The sequence below is a fragment of the Rhea americana genome, unplaced genomic scaffold (genome assembly GCF_003343005.1).
Source record: "Rhea americana isolate MKP2758 unplaced genomic scaffold, rheAme1 scaffold_60, whole genome shotgun sequence".
NCBI lineage: Eukaryota > Metazoa > Chordata > Aves > Rheiformes > Rheidae > Rhea > Rhea americana.
In genome coordinates, this window is record NW_028186757.1 from 4,533,470 (window position 1) to 4,559,597 (window position 26,128).

The 26,128-nt window shown below is 36.2% G+C and overlaps 1 protein-coding gene across 3 annotated transcripts; it reads right to left on the minus strand.

Annotated features, from left to right (window-relative positions):
- Window positions 1-9,915: 9,915 nt before the first annotated feature.
- Window positions 9,916-26,128, minus strand: TMEM144 (transmembrane protein 144). Of its 3 annotated transcripts, none has more exons than XM_085319878.1 (12): window positions 26,106-26,128; window positions 22,270-22,466; window positions 21,030-21,152; window positions 20,520-20,619; window positions 19,917-19,997; window positions 17,939-18,020; window positions 16,710-16,783; window positions 15,643-15,761; window positions 14,117-14,236; window positions 13,546-13,643; window positions 11,507-11,560; window positions 9,916-10,330 (listed from the first exon to the last, which is right to left on the minus strand). In XM_085319878.1, the coding sequence occupies exons 2-12, from the start codon at window positions 22,406-22,408 to the stop codon at window positions 10,247-10,249; spliced, it is 1,074 nt and encodes a 357-aa protein (XP_085176004.1). In that variant the 5' UTR covers window positions 22,409-22,466; window positions 26,106-26,128; the 3' UTR covers window positions 9,916-10,246. The 3 variants fall into 3 exon arrangements, with proteins under 3 accessions (XP_085176004.1, XP_085176003.1, XP_085176005.1); XM_085319877.1 differs by lacking the exon at window positions 26,106-26,128 and adding an exon at window positions 25,618-25,792; XM_085319879.1 differs by lacking the exons at window positions 11,507-11,560; window positions 26,106-26,128 and adding an exon at window positions 25,618-25,797.

Consider the following 26,128-nt stretch of genomic DNA (forward strand, 5'->3'; position numbering starts at 1 on the left):
CCTTAGTAATTCAAGTGTCGCATCTGTTGTAAGTCCCTCAGTTTGTATTACCAACACCTTTCTTACATTTAATTAGCAATGAACAATATTAATTACACTCATTAGTCAAGATAAGCTTGCAAATGCACCTCTTTTCTAAAGAAAATGTGTGAATAATGTCCTCTTTCATGTATCAGCTTTCATCAGCATCTGTTTCTTAGTTAACCAACAGCAGTGAGAGCAATAATTTTTCCATTTATTTCAAATAAGTCTTGTCTAAGAATTAGGGTTTGTTGTTGTTGAAGTTTCTCAGCAGGACAATCATGAAAATCTTGAGATGCACTCTCTCAGTTCTACTCAGCCAGGATGGATAAATGTCTTACGGAGTCTACTGTGAGGGCTTAATGCTTCTAGACTCCAMGGGGAGAAAACAAAAGCAGCCTGCATTCCACTCCATTCTAATAAAATTTTTCTTTCCCCCACTAAGGCTTTTCAAGAAGATTCATCTTGTTCAGTCATTGTCCTCCCACTGTGTTCTCTTGCCACTTGACTATTTTGCACTACGGAAAAAAATCTAACACTAACTTTATGAATACTTAAGGAAATAAAGATCCTTTTCTAAACTCCTTGAGCCTAGCTCACSTCTCACTTTGTATCTCAGGACCTCTAATTATAACATGCAGTATCCCCCCTCCAGTTGAGTATTTTAGTCTGCCTGTTTTTGACATCCACTGTAATTACTTTAACAGGTACTGAAGCAACCTTGGCACCACTTGCAGAATTTTCCCTGTTAAAGACAATGACAGAGTGAACTAATGGACGTTTCACTTTCATTAGACAAAACAGGATTTAGTCAGAGAAAAAAATTATGGAATAAAACATACTATCAAGTAACAGCAAGTGTCTGTCTGCTTTGAGCTCTGCAAGCACTCACCCATCTCCACCTGGCAACCCCAAGAAGGAGAGAGAGTTTCAGATCCTCATGCAGTGCCTCCTCTTTGGCAACAGTACCATGTAAACTCTTGGATTGAATGTCACCTCCTAGATACAKATGTAAACCCTTAGTTTGCCAAATTTTTTGAATTATGTCAAGTCTGCCTTAATTATTTCTGCTAGGGATGAAACTCTGAAAGGCAGATCATCAGTCCTGAAACATGAAAGATAAAGTTACCCATATTTCCATTAGGAAAATTAGAAGCAGGATACCAGTAAGTGGTGGCAGTCCTGAACTAAGTAATTCCTAAAATGATAAACACATATTATTTATAACACTACACTAACATAGGAATGTTCAATTCAGCTACAGCTGAATATATTGCTATAATAATAATATCTGAATTTTCTGTGTTTCCATAACACTGTTTCTCTATTACTATGACACTTTCAAAGATGTGGCAGTATTTTGGAGTAAGTTAAACAAAATTATCTTAGCTTAATAAATTGCTATTTTTGACTCTTAATTAAAGCAACTGTCTGTACTCACATGAGACAATGTTTAGGCAGTTTAGCAGCTCAGGTGCATCCTGGTAGCACATGTATTTACTCTATGCCACTTCTTCCATTTTGACTCTTTGCTCTAAGGAAATACTCGTTTAAAAAAATAAAATCTGAAAATGACACATAGGTAAATAAAATTGGAAACTTCCTTATAGACTGGAATAATATTATTCATACGTACACACACATAAATATTTACATATATACACACACAATACCATATATGTTTTCAATTCTGTTTTGTTGTGGTTTCTTTACTAAAGATTATCTCTCTCTCTTGTCAACCTTAGCATCAGTAACTGCAGTAAATGTAATCTTTTATTTTTATACATGGAAAACTTACGCATTAAGGCAATAGACCTATTTTTCACTAAGGCAGTAATCAGATCAGCTATAAAATTAAGGCTTAAGATTCAATAAATGTTTGATAACACATGAAAGCAATCATAAATAAGTTATTTTTATTACATACAGTGCTATTTGTGGCACTGGAATTTTATACAGAAGTAATCTCAGTTTGTAGAAATTTGACTATTAAAATGGACAACCARGATTTGGATGTTTTATTTATAGTTTGCCATATAGTTCTATTTTAATTTTGACTGAATACTTGCATCAGAAGACTTAATTAAGCTCCTATTCTACAAGACTATTTTTGACATTAATCTAAATACAGTTAGGTCAAGACGATACTGTCCTGGCCAAAAAGTGGCATCCCTCAACTCTGTTCTTACATTAAATCAAATGGGAATTAGATCAAAACTMGCCTTTAAGTTATGTACTTAGGATATGATTTTAAGCAGTCTTTGGCAATTAAGACATCAAACTTCTACTGCCTTTCTAAGACTAATTAAATTCCCTTTGGCTTTTGCAAATTACATATCTATTAAAAATTCTAGTAATATTAAAAAAACACTATTTTCTTCAGCAAATACAGAAGTCGTAATTTTATATGAAATAACTGCCTCAACAATAAACTATCTTCATTTTAGTTAAGCAAAGAAAAGATGCAGGGAAGCCAAACTAAAAGACAAAAGAAATCCTTAATCCTTCACTGAGCTAGGAAGGAGTAATTTAGCCAGCCCTCCTGCTTCATCTAATCTGGAAGGATGTCAAAATATAATTCACATTTTCACAAATTCTGCTTTTACCAAAAGAATTTTTCTCTATTGCCTTTGTCTTAGTCCTCCTTCACAAGGGCTGGGTCCTTTATTGACCGGGAATTACGTTTCTCAGCTGACTCGTGGCACCTCCAGATCCATTTCTTACAGGCAAGCCTCGCTACTTATCTACATACTCCAGTACGATGATAACCTTAAATATCTCTTGCAAAAGCATTTTATAACTGTGTTCAAACTGAAGCTTCATTGCATTTTTTTTCTTTCTTAATATTCTGCAAATGTTGCAAAGCCATTCCAAGATGGTGATGCTTCAATTCRCTGTCTAACTGATAAGCAAAACTATCTGTGAGCAATACTCRTTTCTCTATTTGTTTGACTTGCACTTGGTCGTTTGCCAAAAAGAAGACAGTCTTTCAGATTAAACATTACTACTACTTCTGGAATATTTTAAAACATATTTCTACATGTATTTTGCTTGGCAACAGTGATTGAACTTTTCCCATTACCAACACTGCAGGGTTCCAGCAAAATAGGCTGTTTTTCCACCCTAATAGCAAAGCCAGAGTATTTTTCCCCCTTCAGTGTGATAATGTGATGCAGAAGATAGATGTTATGAGACTCTTGAAAGTTTTTCATTATTTCAGTTTGCTCTGGTTTTAGACACAATGTGTCATATTAAGAAGTAAAACTATACTGTAATAGAAAATCTGATTAGGCACCTCCTATGAACACTGATTCTCAATTTTGTAGTTTAAATAAACAAGTCTTTAGAATTGCCACAGAATTACAACACTGAGGCTAGCGAAGATCTTGTCAAGTTTCACATGAATGGACTCATTGTTCTATTATTTGTTCTCACTATTCACAGGTCTGTAATTTTTCAAGCAAACTACTGATAAGCTATTCAATTTCAAAGCTTTTATCTGCTCTCAATTTTATTACTGCTGAACATAATTGTCCTAGCAATATAGAAAAATGTTTTGTTTTGTTTTGTTTTTTTAATTTTGGATCACTTATATTGACCTCAGCACAGGTTAAGTTGTGAGGCTAAGAATGAGATAATTCTCTGAATCTTCATTATTTGCAATTGATAGAAAAATCTTTAAATTAAAATACAAATACACACTGTAGAAGATATCATATTCACTCCCTCTTGCATAAAGCACAAGTGTAAAAAAATAAACAGGAGAATAAAAGTCTAATTGAGAAATAATCCTAATTGCAAACTGTACCATTAACAGCTCTTTAAAATGCAACTTTAACAGACTGTCCTATCTTTTTACTGGAGTCAGATTTCTTATCAGTATCTTAACACAACAGAGACTGAAATCTGTGAAGCTGCTTAATTCTGAAAACAAGGCCTGTGGCTATAAGAAATACATATTTAGGTCATGATTAGATTATTTTAAGCAATTGCTGAAAAACTCCAGCTACTAAAACAGAATTTAACCTGTTTTATTTGTTAATATACCACAGCTACTAGTCATTTCTTATTATTTAACCCAATTTCACTGAGATTTTACCTGACTAAAGCATGGAAAGGCAGGYTCTCCAGATAAGGGGAAGAGGTCTCTTTTCTCTTGATAGCCTGAGGAATTTCTTGTCTTTGCTTARAATCCCTACTGCAGAACTAGAACTACTTTTGAAGGTAAGCAGGATGAGAAGAAAGCAATAAGATCAGCAGAGCAGAGCAGGCAAGAGGTTAGAGAATGCTACAAGCCATAGGGGTATCATAAAGAGTACTGAGATAATATTAAGAAGCTTCTATGAGCATATATTACAGGTATATATACACACATATATACCAGAATATTCAGTAGCTTTTATTCCTCTCTGAACCTCATTAACAGACAATGTGAGTTTGATTTCAGATAGAACTTCCACCTTAGTAAATCCTGCACTGAATGATACCAGTTTTGTATGTTGGTTAAAACACTGATGGTCATACTGCCATGTAATCACATCCCCCCWCCCCCCTCATCATATTTAAGGGAGAAATACAGGAGCAGGTATCAGATTAAACTAAAATGATAAAAATATCTCTTCAAGATTAATCTCAGAAACAGACAGTTTGCTCATGAGTTGCTCAGATTTTCATTACAGCAGTAACATGTTGCCACAGAAGCGAGGAGGGTATGGTCACCGGAACAGACAACTCCCACCCCTTCTGTCCTGCACTCCCCAGGTTATGGACAGCTTTGCAAGCAGAGTAAGAATTTTATAGAACAGCACCTACTCATATTTGAGCTGCTCTATGAATGAGAGAGATTTTGTCTTTCTCTGTCTAAAGCACACTGTTTCTATTTAAAATTATGTAGCTCTGACTTCCAATCAGTTAAGCTGCTTTCAGAGTGCCCTTACAGTACTACCTTAGGCAATCATGTTTACTCTCTCTATACTCCAGTTCACCATTGGTTAGGTATATATATTTTGCGCACCTGAGTCTCCTGTCAAGATTGTCATAGCTCAACCTCTATTATTAATGGCTTTGTGGGCACACTGAGCCACACTGTGGTTTCTTCCACTGCTGTGCCTGTCATACAGCTCATCCAAACACGGGTTCCTCTTGTGAAACTTCTGCTGAAGGACATGCTTTTAAATCTGACTTTAAAATGAAAAACAAGATTTAAAGATCTGCCAAACAGAGCTTCAGGAGAATAAAGAACTGTGTAATTCATATAGACAACACAGATCCTGAATTAAACTATATGCTAGGCTAGTAAATGGGCATGGCTTTGTGTATTTTAGAAAAAGTAGCAGTCTGGATCACAGCATCAGTTATAGATTTTYCCCCCCCAATACTTTTTTTTTTCTTGATAACATTACAGGAACTACATGAGACCTTGCCTTATGAATAAATTGATAGTATGTGCATCAGTTTAATGAATAGTCTTTGCTAAGAAATACACATACATTTTGAAATTGAAAGATTTTTTTCCCTGACAAATTGAGCAAAGCATTTAATTACATTCTGAAACTAACAGAACCCTACTACGAATTATTGTTTTTAGTTACATAGGAGAATATTTTTTCTAAACAAATTAAATTTGCTTCCAATACTCATATTTGAGTATTCTTAACAGAAGGACTAGAACACTATTCTGCTTCTCTGCTGTCTCTTTCCTCTAGGAGGTTCAAACATTATTAGCCAGCCTTAGTACCTACATATTTCTAAAGGAAGTCTGTAACATGCAAGGGAAATTTGTGTCCAGTCCTGTTTCTGAACACAGACACAATGAGAAATAATGGAATTATTTCAGTAATTAGGAAAATAAATTATGCTGCTGACCTACTACAACAGTGTGGAAGTTTTTTTCAGAGAGCAGAAGTGATCAAAGATTCAGCTTGTTCCACTRTGCCATATTTCGCTGTGTAATATATATAAGAATAATAAGTAATATAAGGCTATAAGGTAATACAAGGCTGTGTAAGAGACCTATTCTGACTGAGTTTGTCTGAGTCCAGTTATCCTGAAAGATGACAGTTCCTAAATTAGAAGCRTAATCAATTATCATACGTTAGATTCAGACTCATTTGCTGAAATTTCCCTCAACTCAGGTAATCATAAACCATTATTCTATTGCTTTTTAGTTTTCTCATTCCAATGCACCTGAAGTACTATCACCTTGGTTTGATTTGTCCTCCGTACCTTAACTAGAAGTTCACTGTCCTTCCACTAGAACTCCTACGAAAATCTCTTTTTAATGTTTTCTTTTTTATTGCTCTCCTGAGTTTTGTACTTTAACACTCTTCCTTGTGCTTGCCTCCACGAGTTAACACAAACTTAGAACATGGTCATGAATTTGGGAATAAGCTGGAGCAAAAGCAACTACCCTTAATCAAAAATGCTTTCCACCTGTACTAAGAGTACACCGTGGAATCACGTGAGATGTCATTGTTGTTCTGCAAGAAATTGGAGAAACGCCACGAGATGCTATCTAAATAAATAATTTTTAATATGCACTGTACTGTTTGAAATGTACACACCTGTTTGAAATATTACTTCTAATATAGAACCTGAGACAACCTTACCAACATTAAGGACTGTATTTTGACGAAAGATCTTGAAAGGAACAGTCTAGCTACTTGTTAGATCCCATATATCTTAGACTAATCAGACTGCAGAAAGAGATATCTGTAGAGCAAACTATACTATTTTAGTCCTCTACTATTTTAAATTAGAAGCTATTTCTGAGTTTTCTATATGGTCTTATCTTTCATTGTTTTGGAACCCATTAATACTGACCTGTACAACATCTTCTCAGAATAAGTTTCAAAATGTAAATTACGCTTTGTTTGAAAAAAAATCACTTCCTTTTGTCTTTTAAATTCTTTGTCTGATAACTTTGCTCTGCATTCAACTCTTCTTGCATTACAAGACAGTGACTAATCATTCTGTAATCATACATATTACCCTCCTTCAGATTGAGGAGTCCTTTTCTACTTAATCTTCCTTTTTACAGAGTAATTCCTTATTTGTTTCTTTAGGCCTTTTAAAAAATCCATTTTATGTGTATTCTGAGATCAGTAATTGGCATTTTAGACTGACCCCATCTTCATTTACTGTCTAGTAATTTCTAAGACCCTAACACTTTTTTTAACTGCTGCTAATCACTGAGTTGTCATTTTCAGACTACTTGTAATGACTCCAAGATCCTTCTTGATTAGTAGTGTCTATTTTACAGTGTTGCTTACATGTCTATATACAAACATACACTGTGTTATTTATACAGGTAGGGTCACAGCATTCCAGAGATACATACAAGATTCACCTACTTGGGATCTGTAAAGTTCTTCTGTAATGCTTTGATGACAGCTTTGAAGTTTGATATTTTGAATGATTTTCCATTGGCAGGTTTTCAATAATCTTAGAGCTAACACTTCTGGCAACTGATACAGATATAAGAAAAGAATACAACACAGAGGGGAACACTTTTGCTGAAAAGTTTTCTTCCTTTAAGTTCTTAGAAGCTATTTCATGGTGTAGTAGGTCTTTATTTTCATGCACTCTAGCTTCATAGAAACCCATTTGCTGGACTCCAGCCTTTCTGCTTAGGTTCTCCCTCACTAAAGAGGCATAGGAAGTCTCCAAATCTTGTCATGGCATTTCTCAGGGAGGCTCAGGGAAACTTTATTGTATTTTCAGTTCCAACTGCAAAACGGATGTTTTGTGAAGTCCTAAAAGAGACCATCAAACTTTACACATCACTTATTTAAACTGTACCAAAATTTCATCCAAAGTCTGAGCAGCAGACAATATTTAATCCACAATATTTAATCTGTAGCTGGTAAAAGACTAAATTTTATGCAAAACTTTGTTTAAAGCAGCCAAGAAGCATACAGTAACAATTTAATACCAAAATCTAAATTCCTCTCAACTGTCATTTTTTTTCTTGCACAACCAGCACGAGAAAGAGCTAGAGCTCTCTTGTAGGGATAGATGTAGCAGATTCAATCCCATTGTTCATTTCAGATTTATCTTAAAACACAACAACTAAATGCAGCAGGCAAAACAGTCTGTAATGAAGAAAACAAAACACAGCTGTGCCAGAATTTTTCTACTGCTTGCTAACCTGTCACAACACTTTCATTAGTAGCCAGYTGTCCTGTTTGTAAAAGTTATGGGCTAAAAATCTGAAAGACCAAGACACGCTCACTCAGCATACTACAGCATCAACCAAAACAGAGCTTCTTAGAAGTGCTGAAGTAGACAGGGCCTATTTTCCTACACTTTAGTGTAAGATAGGACACAGCTGGTTGCAGSTAAGGTAAATCAGGTCCCAGAGCGATTCAGTTTGAGCAATGCTGCTTTTTCATTCCATGCACAGCTGGGAATCCAGATTACCAAGCGGAGATAGTGCAACTTGACCAGCAATTGCATGCCAGCCCATGCCCACCGACTCTTCAGTAGGTACTATGGCTTACCCAGGACACTGTTTCTGCAATGTGATGCTCCTCAGCTCATAATGTCCTCACACAGCCTCATCTACTCCCCTCCTCTGTTCTTTTCTCCTCCCAGAATGTTGCTCTGCTAAATATTAGATCTTCTTCTGACACCAGGGTAAGAATAAACAATATGGGATAGGAAAGAGCTGGCTCGTAACACTTCTAAGATCAGATCTGCTAAGAGTAGACAAGGAGGAGTGGAGGAGAGAAGGCAGAAATTATGGACTGCCATCTGAACATGTTAACAATATTAAGCTGTGGTGGCAAAAAGTGTGATATTATGATGGGTAACCATGAATGGAGCTTGTAAACCGGTTTGGAAAAAACCCTGTTGTTCCTCCTGGTTTCTGCAAGACTGCCATCTGATTTCTGTGTCCAGTTTTTCTAGATAGATCTTGTCTGATTAGAAAGAGTTTAGGGAAGAACAAGAAGAATGACAAGTACATTATAAACAAGTGAAGACTGCAGGAATGGAGGTTGTCAAATGTACAGAAGAGAAGGCTAATGGGAGTTCAGACAAGGTTAGCTGCAATGGTCAATGGTGGTCCTGGAAGAGCAAACATACAATACTTCATGGGGAGTTTCCTTTGGACATTTGGACTTTCAAGCAGGAAGGTTAGCTAAAAACTGATTAGTCTAAAAGGCTGTGAAATCTGCATCTTTTAATTACTATTTTTAAAGAAACAAGTTCAACAATGATATAAATAGAGATGACCCTGCTCTAGGTAAAACAATAGACAAATGATTTGGTAATTTTAGCATGATATTTCAGTGTAATAAATATTGCCATATGTAATTTTAAGATATGAATGTGCTATATGGAAAAGGAAACACATGCCCGAAATTATTTAGAAACAAACTTTCAATCCCATACTTAGCTTATGTTGCAAGACCACCAGTCACAGAAAAGTAATGTTTATTTGCAAAGTTCTAAAGAACAGAAATCTTAGAAAATAATTCCCAGCTATTCATATCATGGCCACGATTTCTACATAACGTTCTTGCAGCTAAACAAAATAGATTATCAGCAAACATTAGATATTTATTTTATAGCACCAATCTTTTTCTGTATTTCCTTCAAAATTCTGTGTGATCAGAAATGGTTAGAAGATAATTCTAAAAAAAGTTTTAAAAAGCTTTTAAAAAATGCTTCTAAATAAAGAAAAGCTTCACATCTTTTGGCATATCTATTCCAAAAAAAATCCATAATACATTTTATACTAAAGTCAGTAAGACAGAATGTTATAAGAAAAAAATAGCTTGCAAACATCTACAGTATTACAGACTAAGAATTAAAATCCCTTGATCTGCCACCATAGCAATGAGTTGCAATTTATGAAGTCAGTTTAGTACCCAATCATCAGAAAGTCAGTAACTGTTAAATTATTTAGCTTTATTTAATATAATCCCTTGATATTCTCACTATTTCAAGCAATACAGAAGCATACACTTCAAGGTTTTCTTTCATGCCAAATGGAAACATTTAGCAAAGGTTTTCTTTCTCCTTGCCTGAAGCAAGCTGGGGTAAGTGTTGGACATACATTTGGAACATTATTATGTATTGCAATATACCAATATTTTCTTTTGGATTATTTCAGGAGCATAAACTGAAATAATTAGCCTACAAAATGTCCTAAGATGCAAGCTTCTTTACCAGTGATTTTATTTGACAGTAGCACCATCTACTGGTCTAGATGATCCTTTCAAACTTTAGAAAAAGCTGTAGAGAGTGATCCAGCCAAAAYGATGCAAAATGCTACTGTGAGTAACAAGTAGTTTTTCAGTCCCTGGATAACCAAAGGGAGAGAAAAAGAAAAATGTCAYATTGTTATAACAAATACCACTTCATAAAGAGGTAAAATACAAAATTAGAGTTCCACTTTTATGATTATATATGATTTTTTAATGSTTATATAATGACATATATAACGACATATAATGACCTATAAATTTTATGATTATATATCTGGTATGTGAAATKTTAAGTTTTATATCATGTTATTTTTATACAATGGAAGTGGTTCTATCCGTTTCTCAAAAGTATTCAACACAAGTAATTTATGTAGCTACATATGTAGTAAATAAAATATTCACAAAATTAACTTAAATTACTTTTGGTATTTGTAAAGGAATTTCAGTCTGTTTTCAGGATATTTTTAAACACCAAACACTCATGCTGAGACTATGCTAAGCTTTGGATAACGAACATGACGGCTTTCTAGTATGGTGCAACATTTATTTGTAGTGGCAGAGATGTATCTTCTACTTCCTGCTCAAGGAATGTCTTGCATTTCATATCGTCACTGAAAATACCAGGTAAAATAATCTATAACGACACATTAGGTGTCTAGGAATCCTGCACAGAKAAGCTGAGCGCCTGAGGACTGTACTCCTAGTGTTTGATGCTGAAATTCCACCAGAAAAAAAAWTCTATCATGCATATTAATATCCAGTACAGCAGATTAGCCTATTCTGCACAATCACTGGTCTATCAATTTAGGAATCTCTACATTACACAGTCATCAGCAAGGCAGATTAACCTCTGCCTTACTTTTTGGTCCTTTGGCAAATTTGACCCAAAATGTGTAATCCACTGGGCTATGTGATTCTTGCAACAACTGCTCATCCCCCTGACCTCACTGAAAGAATGAGTTCAAATGAAGAATGATTTCAGGCTACGCTTGGCATCTTGCCTCCCAACCCTGCTACAGTCTTCATTTACCCCCACTGCTGTATAAACAGGTATGGAATTCAAGTCTTCATTCCTGTAAAACTTCATCAAACAAAATCCTTCATCTTTTTGGAAAACTTAGTATTATATGRCATGCCTTTTAACTTCATAATCTATCTACTATTTGCAACAGGGAGAAATATCAGAGAACCAGCTCTGTACCAAGTCATGACATTCTTAGAGCAAGATACAAGCAGAAGAGAGAGAAAACAGTAAGAAATCAGTGAATCACCTTGATTTCTTTAAATACGAGGACTCCCCACATTGCAGCAACAAGGCCGGGACCCTAAAAAATAGGATTCTCTTGYACATTACAGCATTTCCTTAAATTGTGCCACCTTCTCATTACACTTTTCAGGGTGGTTATTTTGCCTGTATGGCAAATTTAGTCCTTTCCATCCTGTATAATTATAGGACTCACAGCAGAAGTATAAATGTCACTGAAAACTCTATGAAGTAAGATACAATAAATTCTTCCAGGAGGATTAAGGAAGCACAGAACTTTTTCAGAGAAGGCATTTCTTTCTAAATTATACTGTGGAGCCTGTAGTGGCTGTTATACATCCTCTTAGTAGTTTCCAAATGATAAGCCTCACCTTAGTCCAAACTACAGACTTTCATTTGTTATCACATTTCAAAAAACTATTCAGGTTTCTTGGCAGCTACCATGGCTCTGTCTAACGTTTTCTTTATTACCATGACTAACCAGCTGGACAACGTTTGCATTTATCACTCAGCATGAAATGAAAAGACTGGAACAAAAATCTATCTCCTACATATCAGACATCTGGATAAAATACAAAGCCAGACAGATAGGTCAAAAAACTACTGTTTTTCAGCTGTGCTGTCTTACAGATTTCCTAGCAGCAACACAGTGATATACAGTGATAATTTCCAGGAATTCCTGGAAATATTTTTCCCTTGAGAAAGCAGTGATCTGAATTCCTATGACTGATAGGAAAATATTGCCTGAATATGAAGCAAAAATTGGCTCTGTTGATGCTTTCCACTAAAATGGCTCTGGAGCCACTCTCAGAAATACTTGYCAGGTGTTTGGACAGTGATCCTCCCCTCTTCATCTTCAATACAGCTGGTACGACACAGATGGAGGCTAGCAGGAAACAGTGCTGAAGGCGTTTGTGGCCTGCTGTTTCTTAGTGGAATTGCCAACTTTTATTTAAATAGTAGCTAAGGTATTATTTCACTTTCTAGATCATGAATATTGCTAGAAGAACCTGTGATCCCTTTTAAAAATGAAGCAAACTGTTAAAGGAAGTGATGAATAGCTGTCTGAAATCCTCTCTGGAATGAAGCAGAGCAGCAATTTCCAAGCTGTGGTCCAGATACGCAGTTTCTCATCAGCACTGTCTTTAAATTTTTCACATCCTTACCCTATAGGCATACTGATAACCAAAATTACTAAATCTGCTCTCCATTAATCCTTCAATTTCTAATTAGAATGATCCTGAGTCTTTTTTTTTACTGCACACTGCGGAGTTTATTCTGATTCATTGCATCTTGAGGCAAAGCTTAATCCCTGTTAATGTTGTTTTGTTAGTTTGCAGCCAAAATATGGCGGTTCAGCAGAATTTGGTTTTTGCTACTTATGAGCTTTTATTTGCAAGAAGTTATCCAAACCTGCAGCACCATCTAGTAGATTGGCAAGTGAGTAAAGGCATTTTTACCTAGTGACAATTTATGCAGCTTCTGTAAACTAACAATGCTTTAAAAGAACATTAGGAAAACTGGCCAATTCATTTTTCCTTCATTTGCAAAAGGTCACTATTTTCAGCAATACATAACCTGTTTTACATGTTAAAGAATTGTAATAAGAAAAATATCTGACTCAATTAAGAAAAATGAGTCCTAAAGGATGAAAATCACAATGGGAGAAATGCAGAAAAAATATATCTGCTGAAATGAAAAAAATTTAACTTACTGGTCAGAGAATGTATACAATTCCTTTAATCAACTCAGTTCACTGACTATTTAATAATGTTACAGTGTTGGTTAACTTTGCTTTTTATTTTAACCTAAAGACCTACACTTTCAGCTTCTGTGTTTTTATGCTTAGCATGGACCAAAACGGTGCTTGTCAATCATATATGTTCCTATAAAAACAAAGGCTAAGACAGACAAGCAAAGTAACAAGAAATGTATATTATTGAATAGCAAACTCTACACACCTCAAATTTTCAACTTTATCCCACAAATGGAAAAAGAAGGTCTTCATTTAATTCTAATGATAGATTTTTATTTTTATATACTTACTGCAGTAATTATTGGAAAGCTGACTGCAGCACTGAGGTAGTGATTGGCTATGAACCAGCAGCAATTGGCTATTGCCCAAAGCACACCAGAAAGAAACCCTGAAACAACAAATCCCAGTCAAAAACACGTACAGCAAAGTATAAAAAGCAATTTGTGGAACACTTAAATTTACAGCATAATACAGGAACGGAATATTTTAATATGTTAACTACTTTAACAAGCTGGCTTTGACAATCTAAATCAAAACTCAAGGGATAAAATCAGCTATTGCAATCAAAGTAGCCTATTAATTAAAGTTCAGAATTTTCTGGGCAATACGTCCCCAACTCTGGCAAAATGACAGTTTCAGAAAATCCACTGTATGCAATGTCACATTTCAAATTAGAACAAAATTTATCATTGTTTCTTAACCTTTTTTAATTAATGTGAATAAGAGTGCTCTTTCAAAAGTTACAGAAAGTTCAATGAATAGACTTCCATGGTTAACTACAATTCCAACACAATTTTTGAACTAACCATGGCAAAATGGTCAGAAGAAGTAATTAATTGCTATTTTAACAAATAGTCATACCTGGCAGTATGGCTTGGGGATAAACATCAGGTTTATTTTTTCTGACTGCGCAGTAGATCAAAAAGTATATGGTACTTGTAAGGAAGATTCCACTGAAGTGTGCAAAAACATAATCTAAATCTGAAAGAGAAATTACAAAATTGGGCTTAGTCTAAAGAATCAGTTGTTTTTAATTTTAACTAAATTTATTTCACTGATAATATTCCTGTAGGAAAAAATACTTAAGGTGTTAATGCTAATAATTCGAAGTTTAATTGTAGTTGTGAGGAACAGAGCTGTCAGTCTGACTGTGGATAGATCTGACCAATCATACACAATATTAGACCTGAATTGACTGCCAAATTGACCCTAGCATTTATTGCAAGCTTTTACGCATTTCTTTTTTTGAACTCTGTTAAGTCAAGCTACAATATTAATTTAATTAAAAAGCTTGACAAAATCCTTACTTGAGGCTACAAATTTGGGAGAATGGGGAGAGGGGAGGGTTGGTTTTATATAATTACACCCTCTCCTGCCTTTCTACAGCTACATTCCATACATAGCCTTGGTTTTTTTCTTTGTACTGTTCATTTAAAGTCAAGAGAACTGCACATACAATACAGGCCCAAAAAGGCAGTGTTTTGTCTTTTTTTTTTTTTTTTTTTTTAATTTCGAAGCACCTATTACAGTTTTGATCACTACAAACATTAATAATAATAAAATCTTTATGGAATATATTTTGTTATGCGCTAAAGAGATATTATTTCCAACACAGTAAAGCAGTAGATGTAGCAAGATGATCTCTATCTTCTTAAAGTCGTGGCTCCTCACTGGGAAAGCAGCTACAGCAATGACAACTGCCATTTTGTTTAATTTTGGATATAAAAGTTGCTGTATTTAAAAGACAAATTGTATATGATACAATAAATACTTTTTAACACTGTGCTGTCTCAGTGCTATGTTGCTYTTAAAGAGCCGTTGGTATTAACAGATTGATTTAGAGTAAACCATAAAGAAAATATTTCTGGAGAAATGTTGTTTGAACAACAGCAGTGCTTACAAGCATGCTGTTAAAGCTTACAAGCTCCCATTAACAGGTTTCCATTTCAAATATTTTAAGATTTAAATTATTCAGCTTGTTATATATCTCTTCTGCTCATCAATTATGTTCAGCCACCTTCTGTCCTCTATTGGTGTACTAATTCAGCCATTGATATAGATTGTGCCCTTGTTTWTCACACGCTCAAGGCATTTGAACTCGGTATTTTGAGTGCTAGCTTTGTTTCACATTGCATTACCATTGCACTTAATGCTGTGAGTTAAGTTTGGTATTTTCTATTCTGTTTCCCACTGTTCTCCTAATAGTGAAATTCCCTAGGAGTGCTGGTATTATTGTTACTACAACTCAGTAATGTATAACAGTGCAGAATTGACTAGTTCTTTGCCATCCTGTATTTCTAGGATAATCAAGTATTTCACTCTGTGCCTTTATGAAAGCAAAGATACAATGCAGYGATGAAGTAAAATAAAAGTGACCTATTATTTACCAAACTGACTTGCTCCTGTGTATATAGTTCCATTTCTTCTTCCATGGTCCTTGATGTAAAGTACAGGTACAAAACTGGAGCCATAGAGTATTCCAGCTACTACAGCCAGGCTACATCCTCTTTAAAAAGGGCAAAAAAACAGATAAAAGAGCCTAGTGTTAATTAGGGACATAAAGAATACATTTAACATAAATCTAGTACTACAGTTTAAGACTGTATATCTTATGAAAATTGCTAGCASTGCTATAAAAAAATACATTTTAGCACATTTTTATTTTGTAGTGTAGGAATGATTCAAAACAGTAGCATAGTTATCCTGAACTATTTGGCCAAGAAACAGGCAATTCTTGTCCCAAGAGCCTGCAGTCTGGGTTTGTAACTAACTAGGATTCCTTAAAAGCCAATCTGGTAGAAATCCATTGAAAACACACTTAAAACGCTCATCATTACATACTATAGATCAGTGCCTCCCACCCTTAGCTTGACTATTATAGACTTTTATTTTCTTTTTAACACTCTGAGGATCATTGCCTCCTTTCTCCCCCTCTCCCCCTCCAGAATATCATGTCCTCAGCTGTCTCTATTCCCCTGCTGGCCTCTTGTAAGCAACTGTTTCCACCTTGCCCCTTGGACCACTTCTGCTGTCTTCTTACCATACTGTCCCACCTCCTCCAGATGTACACATCTGGGACCCATATCTTGAAGTGTGTTATTAACTTGGGCCCTTGTATGTTTGAATGCTAATTAACCAGGTGATACAAACCAGGTCTGTAATTACTCAATTACTATTGCTACTTACTCTGCAAATATTGTTCTTTTATAATAGTAATTAATACTCTGATTTAATCAGTAAGATAAAGCATATTGAACAGTGAGAATTATCAAATTAGTTTTAGCAGCTATTCATATACACATATGCATACTGTACCACTTTTAAAACTTTTATTTATTTGTCCATGACTGTTTGGTAGGTTCAGTACAGGACATAAATTCTGCTCTTATTCTGTGGACAATTACTTTATTTGGTCACTTCGCTTGCACCAGTAAAAGAACTGTTAAAGACTTACATGACTCTCTTTCTTGCTGGAGATAGTCTGTTTACCCATGAATCATCAGGATTATTTTCAGAAACATTGATAGACTGCAGAAAAACATAAGTTTTTACTGAAGTCTTTATAAAAATCAGAAACATTGTATTCAATTGAACAGTTTTGCACTAAGAAAGGAAAATTAAAAGTGAAATATACAGTATTGCTCTGAATTAAAGAAAGGAGAAATACATTTGGAAATAAAACAAACTGTAATAATAGGATCTACCTGCTAAACAAGTTTAGCAGTGTTTGGCTATGGACTTTGGCTTTACTACATGATAGAGCATCCACAAACATTTCCTTTTGTCTGCAAACAGGTCTGAATTTCAAAATCTGTCCTTCCTTAAATTTGATGAATGATTTAATCTATAGATTTCACTTAGGAAGTATTTTCACGTTTTGCCGTTATCTGTGGCATTACTTGCCATCAGAATATTAGCAGTATTTGCAACAGGGACGTAACATCCCTGACTGTAACATAAAGAACTTGGAATATTCCTTTGTCCTATTCCTTGTCTTTTGTGATTTGCTGTGGTAAACCGGAACCTCTAATGAGCACTGAGTTCAACTATACAACTCTGAGGGACCCTGTATTCATTTAGCAATTGAGTTTTGGTAACTGATTTACATTAGCAAGGGCAGGGATAGGGAATTGTGGTGTGAGTGTACTGTTCTCCAGCTTTTGTTGCCTACTTTGGGCTCCCAAAGGAGCAACAGCCAATCTGGCACCAGCCCCTGGTCTAGCCCCAGAGCCTGTGTCACATCCAATGCTGAGAATCAAGAAACCATAACAAGCGCTTTGACAGTCTTGGCTCTGTAAGGTGGCAAAAAAACTGGTGGATAAGAGAACCCTGCTGCCTTTCATCTGAGTGTTATCTTACTTTTATAGTTCAGTTTTAGTTCCAARAACAGTAAAGGAAAAGACAGAGTCTTTTTTATAACCTGTGCCATAATGAAAAAGGACTTCTAAGGTATTTAAATCTGACAGTAAAGAAAGAAAACAGGCTGAAGCTTTTTTTTGTTGCTCACATTTGACTGGATATACAAGATCCATAAATTAAATAAAAACCACATGCATTTATGTAGTTTTATGGAGTTTACCACAAAACCTAACAAATCTGGTTAACATTAAGCTTTTTTTTGTTGTTGTTTTCAAACTGATGCATATTTTCACTGCTACAAAATAACAACTGTAGAGTACTTACACTTTCTCTGAGTAGTGGGGTGCTTTCTAACGAAGCTGAAGAACTCTGCACTTCAGTTTTTACAAAAAGAAATATGACAGCACTAGGAAGAGAAATATATGCCAATAAACACCAAAGGTCAGCTCATAAGGACGTAACATTTAGCATCCAGAGACAAAAGCTATTTGAAGGCATATTACTTTGTTTCATTTTCATTATTACCCAGCCTCTCTTCAATGTATCTTTAAAATGCAGCTGCTTTAGACAATCTTAACAAACCACTTACACAAAAGTAAGTAATTAGATTAGTCTTTGTATCACTTTAAAGTTCTCTCTTCTATATAATGAGACTGAAATGTCTCTTATTAATGGTGTGCAGTTAGTCACACATTAACAACAGATGCTTTAAGTTAATAGTGTCCTTTTGTGCCAGGTCAGATGTATATTGGAACTTTTGCATAAAAATTCTGTATGGAACTTCAAACCTATACAGAATTGGACTGGTGCTCAGCAAGAAAGTTAGCTTTGTGCCTTCTGTTATATGCAAGTCGGGGAATGCTATCCTTACAGCCTCATGCATTTGTGCTAGGAGAGGGGGTACTGCTCAGTGACGCTCCAGTGCACTCAGTGAATAAAATGGAGAAGGAAGAGCAATATTATCACTTGTATCCCCAGGTCAATTAAATCATCYAACTACTGGTAGGTTCTGGGATTTTTTTTTTTAATGGAAAATATTTAATGATTGGGAATTCCTTCTCAAAGCTGTAAACAGAATGTCTCCATCAAGACTGATTCATCTCCTGCTGAAGGAATAGGGAGAGATATAAAAAGATGTCARCTTCCTCCACAGGGATGAGGCAAATGCATAGAGGTCCCATACAGGAGGCTAAGATAAAATACATGTTGTGAGCTCTATAGAACAACACATGCAGGCTTTGTGCAGTCTGCCAGGAAAATATGTCTGGTCAGGATCTTTTTCCTTGTTGACTGCTTTTCCATGCTATCTCAAAAATAGGCAGGAAGCAGGTGGTGCACTTATTCCATCAGGCAGGAACAGCAGCACTACTACCATCTGTGAGTACCTCACAAAACCACGAACTGCATGCAACGGTAACGGATAAAAAGCTATGGATTCTCAGGAAACAGCAAAATTCATAATGGACTCCATTGTCTCAACGTTCTTAACCTCCTTTTTTCTAGAAGCATTATGTGTACAGACTGCTTACCATACTTACACTAAGCTACTGTCCCAAGGATTTTKAGCCATCTATCTGCTCCTAGAAAGACCTCACTGGCCACTCAGCTGGAAAGCATGGATGCTGCTGCATCCCCTACRCTGCAAAGACCCTCTTTCCTCAGTGTTCAAATCAAAATGCGCAGTACTCCTACAAATAACAAATATGTGAGTAGAGGTCCACCTGAAGATGACAGAGAAAATCTCTGCTTGGGAGTTCTTCAAAGTGTGGCATAAGTGTTACAGGATATGAATCTATTATGGACATGAGATAATGCAAAGTCTCTGGCTTTCTATGATCCTAAAGGATTTAAGAACTAAGTCCTATGGCCTACTCTATGTTAGGAGCATACCACTGACTGCAACAAGATAGGAAATCTCACAGAGATTTTCTCCCCAAGATTTTTCTGAAGAGTTTTATTGAGGATAATTTTCTTTTCACAAACATTTGGTAAAGTGAATCATACGAAGTATCTGCTTAAGAAGAAAATAAATRTACCTCTGTTTCACCTTGAACATGCCTACCACTATAAAAATATATTTCTATGTTTGTGAATACTCATTTCATCACTCTACTGGAAATCAAGTATGCTTCTATTCAGAAATACAATGCTGACCAGCTAGGTCAACAACTCATGAATTATGTGGTAAATGAACTTCCAAAATGTACCTGAACACATCTGCCCTCTTGTTAAATTGTCACTGTACTTATTGAATATATGATATTTTACATTATAGAAATAAATTATAATAATAATTTTTTACCTTAACAATGAAAGTCCAGCTCCAATATAATTTAAAACTGGTCTTGATACCTCTTCTGGGTCAATTCCAAACCAACCAAACCTGGAATATTTAACTGGTTTCACTTAATTGCACTGACTATATACAAGTATTTATATTGTAACAGAGTCCAGGAATTCTTTACTCATTCAAATGATTCTACTCAGGCCTGTATTTGCTATACCGGATTGCAACTGGCTTGCAAAAAGATAGGTTTTCTTAAAAGAAAATCTTGAAACTAATTGATACCAATTTTTTTGAATCTGTACAGTTAAAATTAATTTAAATTATTTTATCAGCCCATACTGTAGAAGAAAAAATACAAACAATGTACTAATGTCAGGTTAATAAATAAAATATTTATTCAATAAATTATATTAATGAACATGACTTTTTCCTATTCAGAAAAAGAGGAAACACAAAAAGATAAAATAAAATAATTAACCTGAGTACGTTCTCCTGGGAGGGAAAAAGATCTTTTATGTACAATAAATCCTCCTTATTAGTGACAGTATTTTCACTGCAAATACTAATGATGAAATGGCAATATTAATACCACATGAGTTAAGACTTAAACACACTCACCTTGAACTTGCCCAGCCTGTTAGCAAATTAAAGGAAGCCCATATCAAAAGGCCAAGAGCTAAGCCAATAGTTTTAACAATAGGGACAACTGTAACATTGCCTGAAACACAAAATCCACAAAATTAAGTTCAATCTATTAAAGACTAGAATAGGATCTTGCATACCTTTCCATACATTCTGAGATTGTTCAGAAAGCAAAGTGATTCAGGCAACTACAATTCGGTGTTTTCTAAAATTAAATACATTACACATGAACTTTTCTTCACTACCATTTTAAAGATATTTTTGATGTGAATTTGCTATTTATTAAAAGCTGAAAGCATTAACTAGGGCCACGCAGCATGTGCAGCATTATTATTCACAATATTTGCTATAAGGGCAGAGGTCTACTAACGCTGAGATTACGAAGAACCAAGAAGAGTATCTTATATATAGAAAAGCTTTTATTGTTGTTTTATGAAAAGTTAGGATTACTTTGTGTTTCAAGGAGTAAAATTTCTTTCTCCTTACCTGTAGCCCACACAAAACCTCCAACCATAGCCAGAGGCCAAAATCGGGGGCAGTTTTGGATAAGATTGACCACCAAAGAGACTATCCATATGGAAGCACAGAGAATCCATTGGAAAAACATGCCTATAGAAAAATGTAACACACACAATGGTTAAAAATAGATAACCGGTAGGATATTGTATGTGTGATTCTCTTGCCCCTTAACCTATTACTTTTTAGATGAAATAGTACAGAAAAAATTGAAATGTGGGCAATTCCTCTGCTAATTTCAGGGAATCAATGTTACAATACATTTAAGAATATATTTTAAGGTGGAATATGAAAAGTCAACCATTTTCTTACTGTGCATTTTCTGTATGTAACAGCAAAAGACACTTTGCTGGGCACATTACACAATCTCTGATTCTCAAAATTTTACCAGTTTCTGATTAAGAGGGTTCCAGTAACAGCCAGCACAGCTTACTGAATAGGACAAAATTCTCTCGCTATTTTAATTTGCTCTATATGCCATGCAGGCTTTTCCACTAACTAACTAAATCCAGAATATCCAGCATGACATAAATTCTGGACACACCTCTCCTACCTTTGCAAATCCTCTAAGAGTCAGCAGTAGGTAGACCAATTAACTTTATGCCAGCTGAGCTAAGACTTGCTAGTATTGTTATTTCCAGCCTGCAGTGCAGTAATTGTTACAATAATACAATGCAAGATATATTCATCTAGGGATCTGGTAACTGATTATGTCTCATGTAAATGTGAAAATGCAACAGGAACTCAATACAGTAAAGTGATAAAATTCTAAGTAGCAAAAGGAAGTGATTGTTTTTTCTCACTGAGCTAATAGATAAAAGTATTAAAACCTCCATTTTGATTGTTTTTATGTTATATTATGTCCATGACTGACGGGCAATACTCCAAAATCCAACAACTTGTACAGTGTAAATAACAGTCAGTACGTATTTTAGAATCCCTTTAAGGGTAGAAGAAAGGACATTCCACTTTCCATCGTGAAATACTTATGAAATGCACATCATGACTGTTAAAGTGCACAACAACATATATGAAGAATATCTTAAAGTTTTGCCTCATCCTGAAGAATATATCATTGCTTTGTACTCTAACAGTAAAGAAAATTAAAATATGCTCCAAGGATCAAGACTATGATGATACCTTTAACTCCAGCTACAGAAACTTCTTACCATCCAAAAAAAAAAAGTAAATAAAAACATAAATTGTTTACCATCACCAGTATCAAATTTCTTAACAGGCACAAAATTTGTCCCAAATAAAAGGACAGCTACTGTAGAAGACGTAAAGCCAATAGTTAGATCTGTTCCATTGCTGCTGCTAAAGGTGTTGTAAACTTTCCAGACACTCATTTCTGTCCTGAAGCTGCCTCCTTTTGTGGAGTTGTTTTACCGTAGGTCCTGCAAGATTCTGTAATAAGAAAGTATAATTAAGTATGTGGACCACAACAATACTCATGTAGTTTAGAAACATGCAACTTATTGGAGCTTACTTTTCTGCCTCTCAAAACCGGAGAAAAGTGGCAAAGCATACTGCAGAACCTCATGAACAGTTGCCATAAAAYTTGAATACAAGTTGAGAAACAAACACACAAATTCTTTTTGTGTATCACGAACAACTTCACATAAAGGTGTGTTTGAAAACATGCAGCAACGTAAGTGTAGAGATGCACTCAAAGGTTAAGAAGATTACAGTGTATGAGGCCTATGGGAAGCCCTGGAGCTTTTCAGGGAAATGCCGTACCATAACATCCTAACTCCTAAGGCAAACAAGACACACTGAGATGCGTAAAACAGCAAGGAGCAGGCAATTAGATAAAATCTTCATTGATGGGAGAAGCTGCAGCAATGTACAACACCACTGCCCAGAAGTCAGGACTGAGTGCAGAGATTCCACAGAGGTACAATATGGGAGCACAGGGTGCTCTAATTCATATAAAGCATAAATAAAGGTTCGTTTTCCTATGGGGAAGAAAAGAAGCTGCCTGAAGTTTGTTCCTTCATTCCACACAGCTACAGTTAAATAAAACACAGGCGAAGATATTTTTTTCATCCCATAATGCCACTTTTTTAGTGGACACTCATCTAGAAGCTAAGCTCAATAGAAGAAATACCATGTGTATGCTTTTGATATGGACTATGATGTTGATAGAAAAGGTGTCTCTGTGTTCTGCCAGAACACTATCATTGTAAATATAATCTTAACACCACACTTAAAAACTAAGTGTAAAAGAACTGTTTGGAAATTTAACTTCAAATGTCAGAAATTACAAAATTTGATTATTCCACATTGTGGGGCTTCCTGTTTTTAAATGAGAGTTTTACACTGTTAAAAATGACAAAGGGTAGCAGTATTATGCAGTAAGTGTAACAGTGCAGATTTATTGGATTATGCACACAGTTCTGTTGCTGAAGTAACGCTCTTTATACTGACTACAATGTTACCCCAGCACAGTTTGACTTTTTCCAGAGTACATGGACTAGATACTGGAGGGAAAAAAAAAGATTTAGGATGGGAGATATCTGGCCACATCTTGTAAAGGGTACTGTGACTATGCTCTCCACATAAAAGGAAGAGCTGAGCTGTCTCGCATCTATTCATTTTACTGTACGCTGCAGTCTCAGCTTCTCTGGACTACTTAGGAGAAGGAAAACAGCACCTCCTGAGGTAGTGCTTTTATCTACACCTTCAGCAGTGCCACTAGTGTTGGCTGAAATTAATTATTTTTATTAGCAGGTGAGAAGTTCAATCCCCAYGGGTAGTATAACCATTCAGTTTAGTTTCTGTGCTTTTTTCTTTTTCTCTTTAAAAGACATTAGGATATTTTTTGTGAACTTAGGAAAAGCACAGGTAGCATTTAGAAGAACATCACGAAGGTACAAGGGAACAGCTACTTCATTTCTCTTCCTCTCCTTGCATTCTTTGTCTTCTCTACTTATGGGATAAGCTCCTCTAGAAGTATTCACTGTATTTAATACTCATCTGTAAAATATGTTTTGCCTGGTATTTGTAGGCACTAAGCCATGCAAACAATAATGCTGGGATTCCTTCAAAGGCTGACTTCACAGGCTGAGAAACACTCTGACACCACAGGAATGCGTTCAGATGGATAACGGCTTACATCAGCTATCCTCATTCCATCAAACTTGTTGAGTCACTGAGTTAATATATTAAATTCCATTAGTGGGCACATAAGGCACAGGAGCTGGCTATTGCACAGGATGAACTTCTTGTTGTTGGGGACACAGAAATAAAGCTGATTACATTGTGTATGTGTGAATGCAGGACTTAGTTCTTTAACTGTTAATTAAATCATTATTTGGGTAAAATATTACGAACTTTTCAGAATAACAGTAGTTTTCAGAGCCTTTTTAGTTTGTTAGTGTATAGAGAAATAATATTTTAAAAATATTCTTGTATCTACTAAGAGGAAAACTGTGCTGCAGTGCAAGACACTTTTCTGCTTGCTTTTTACTTTTTAAAATCTCTATATTGTGCAAAATGAAGATTGTTGCACAGTTGGAGAGCTGGAACCACGACATCAAAAATACAAAGGAAATAAAACTCCTAATTAACTGTGAAATAATACGCTTTATTCAGACTGTTTAAAAGTTTCTATCTTTCCAAGCTCTGGGGTACTTGACTTCAAAATCTGGTTTAATTTCATGATGAATTTTCAACTCTATTTTAATGCTTCAAGACAAAATTAAGCTGGAGAAGGCCCTGAGCAACCTGATCTAATTTTCACAATAACTCTGCTTTGAACAGGAAGCTGGATTAGGTGACCTCCATAGGTCCCTTCCAAACCACATTATGCTACGATGTTGTGATCCAAAGTCAGAGGCAAATGATGTACTCGTGCACAGCACCAAATTGACTGCGCTTGTTTTGCACACACTTGGACACTGGCCTCCCTCTGCTGAGAGGGCTCCAGAGGGCTCATTAAAAGCCCTTTTTGCTCTTTCTGATCCTAGGAATTGCCAGAGTGACTTGCCAGCAAGTGTGCCTCCCAAGGCTTTTAGCTACCAAGTGCCGAATGACAGGCACTTGCTACAGTTGCTTAAATGTCTGGATGCAGAGACAATTTTTATTGGCAGGGCTACGTAGGGGGTTCCTTAATTGCAGAAGAAACATCATAAAATTATGCTGGTACATGTTGGCTTCATTCTACTGATCTCACTTGTTTAACCTCCTTAGAAGGTCACGTTCTGTGTTTCCACGGTTTCCTCACAAATATCCCACCGTTTTATTTCTTTGAGTAAAGAAAATGGCTAATTATGATGCTCGCTTAATGCAGCAACAATGGCTTGCCGTGCTCTTTGCATGCAAGCATGAAATCCTCGAGCACTTTCCTCTGAAGGTAGACCCCAAACATCGCTAAGATCTGAAACCCGGTAACTGAGCGGGAATTTTGGAGGCCGCATGCCATATTGTCAGCTTACTTACACGTTTCTCCTGTAATCTATTTGCAATTGAGGGTAAATGTTTTCATGCTTATGTTAGATTTCCTGCCTGCTATGTCTGAGAAAGCATGTTCTCATGAGATACACTACAACCTCACCAGTTTCTAGAAAATCGGTTCTCCTTTTCACTAAGATGCATGTTTTTGAAAGGCAATTCCTCAGGCAGTATTTTCAGCAAGCTGGGAAGCGCTCGGCAGCTCGGGAACACCTCGAGGAGAAGCCGGGAAACTCGCYCTGTGACTGACCGCCCCCTCGCCCCAGGCCTCAGGCGCCCTAGGGGACCTGGGCGGCGGCGGCGGCTGCTCTTCCCCTTTCACAGCGCTCTCCCGCCCCGCCGTAGGCCCCTTCGCCCCTCGCCGACCAAAAGCACCGGCCAGGCTGTTAGGGGACTCACAACCCCCCACCCTCGCGCGCCGAAACACTGATTTAAGGCGGCAAATATCCCCTCAGGCAGAACGGCAGCCGCCTGCTTCTCTCAGCTCAGCTCCCGACCCCCCTCTCGTTGCCTGCTCCGCCCCCGCTATGGCGCTGCTGCCTCCACACCTCCGCGCAAGCCCCTGCGCACGCTGCGGCCCCGCTTACTCACAAGCCCGTCCCCGTCTCTCCGGC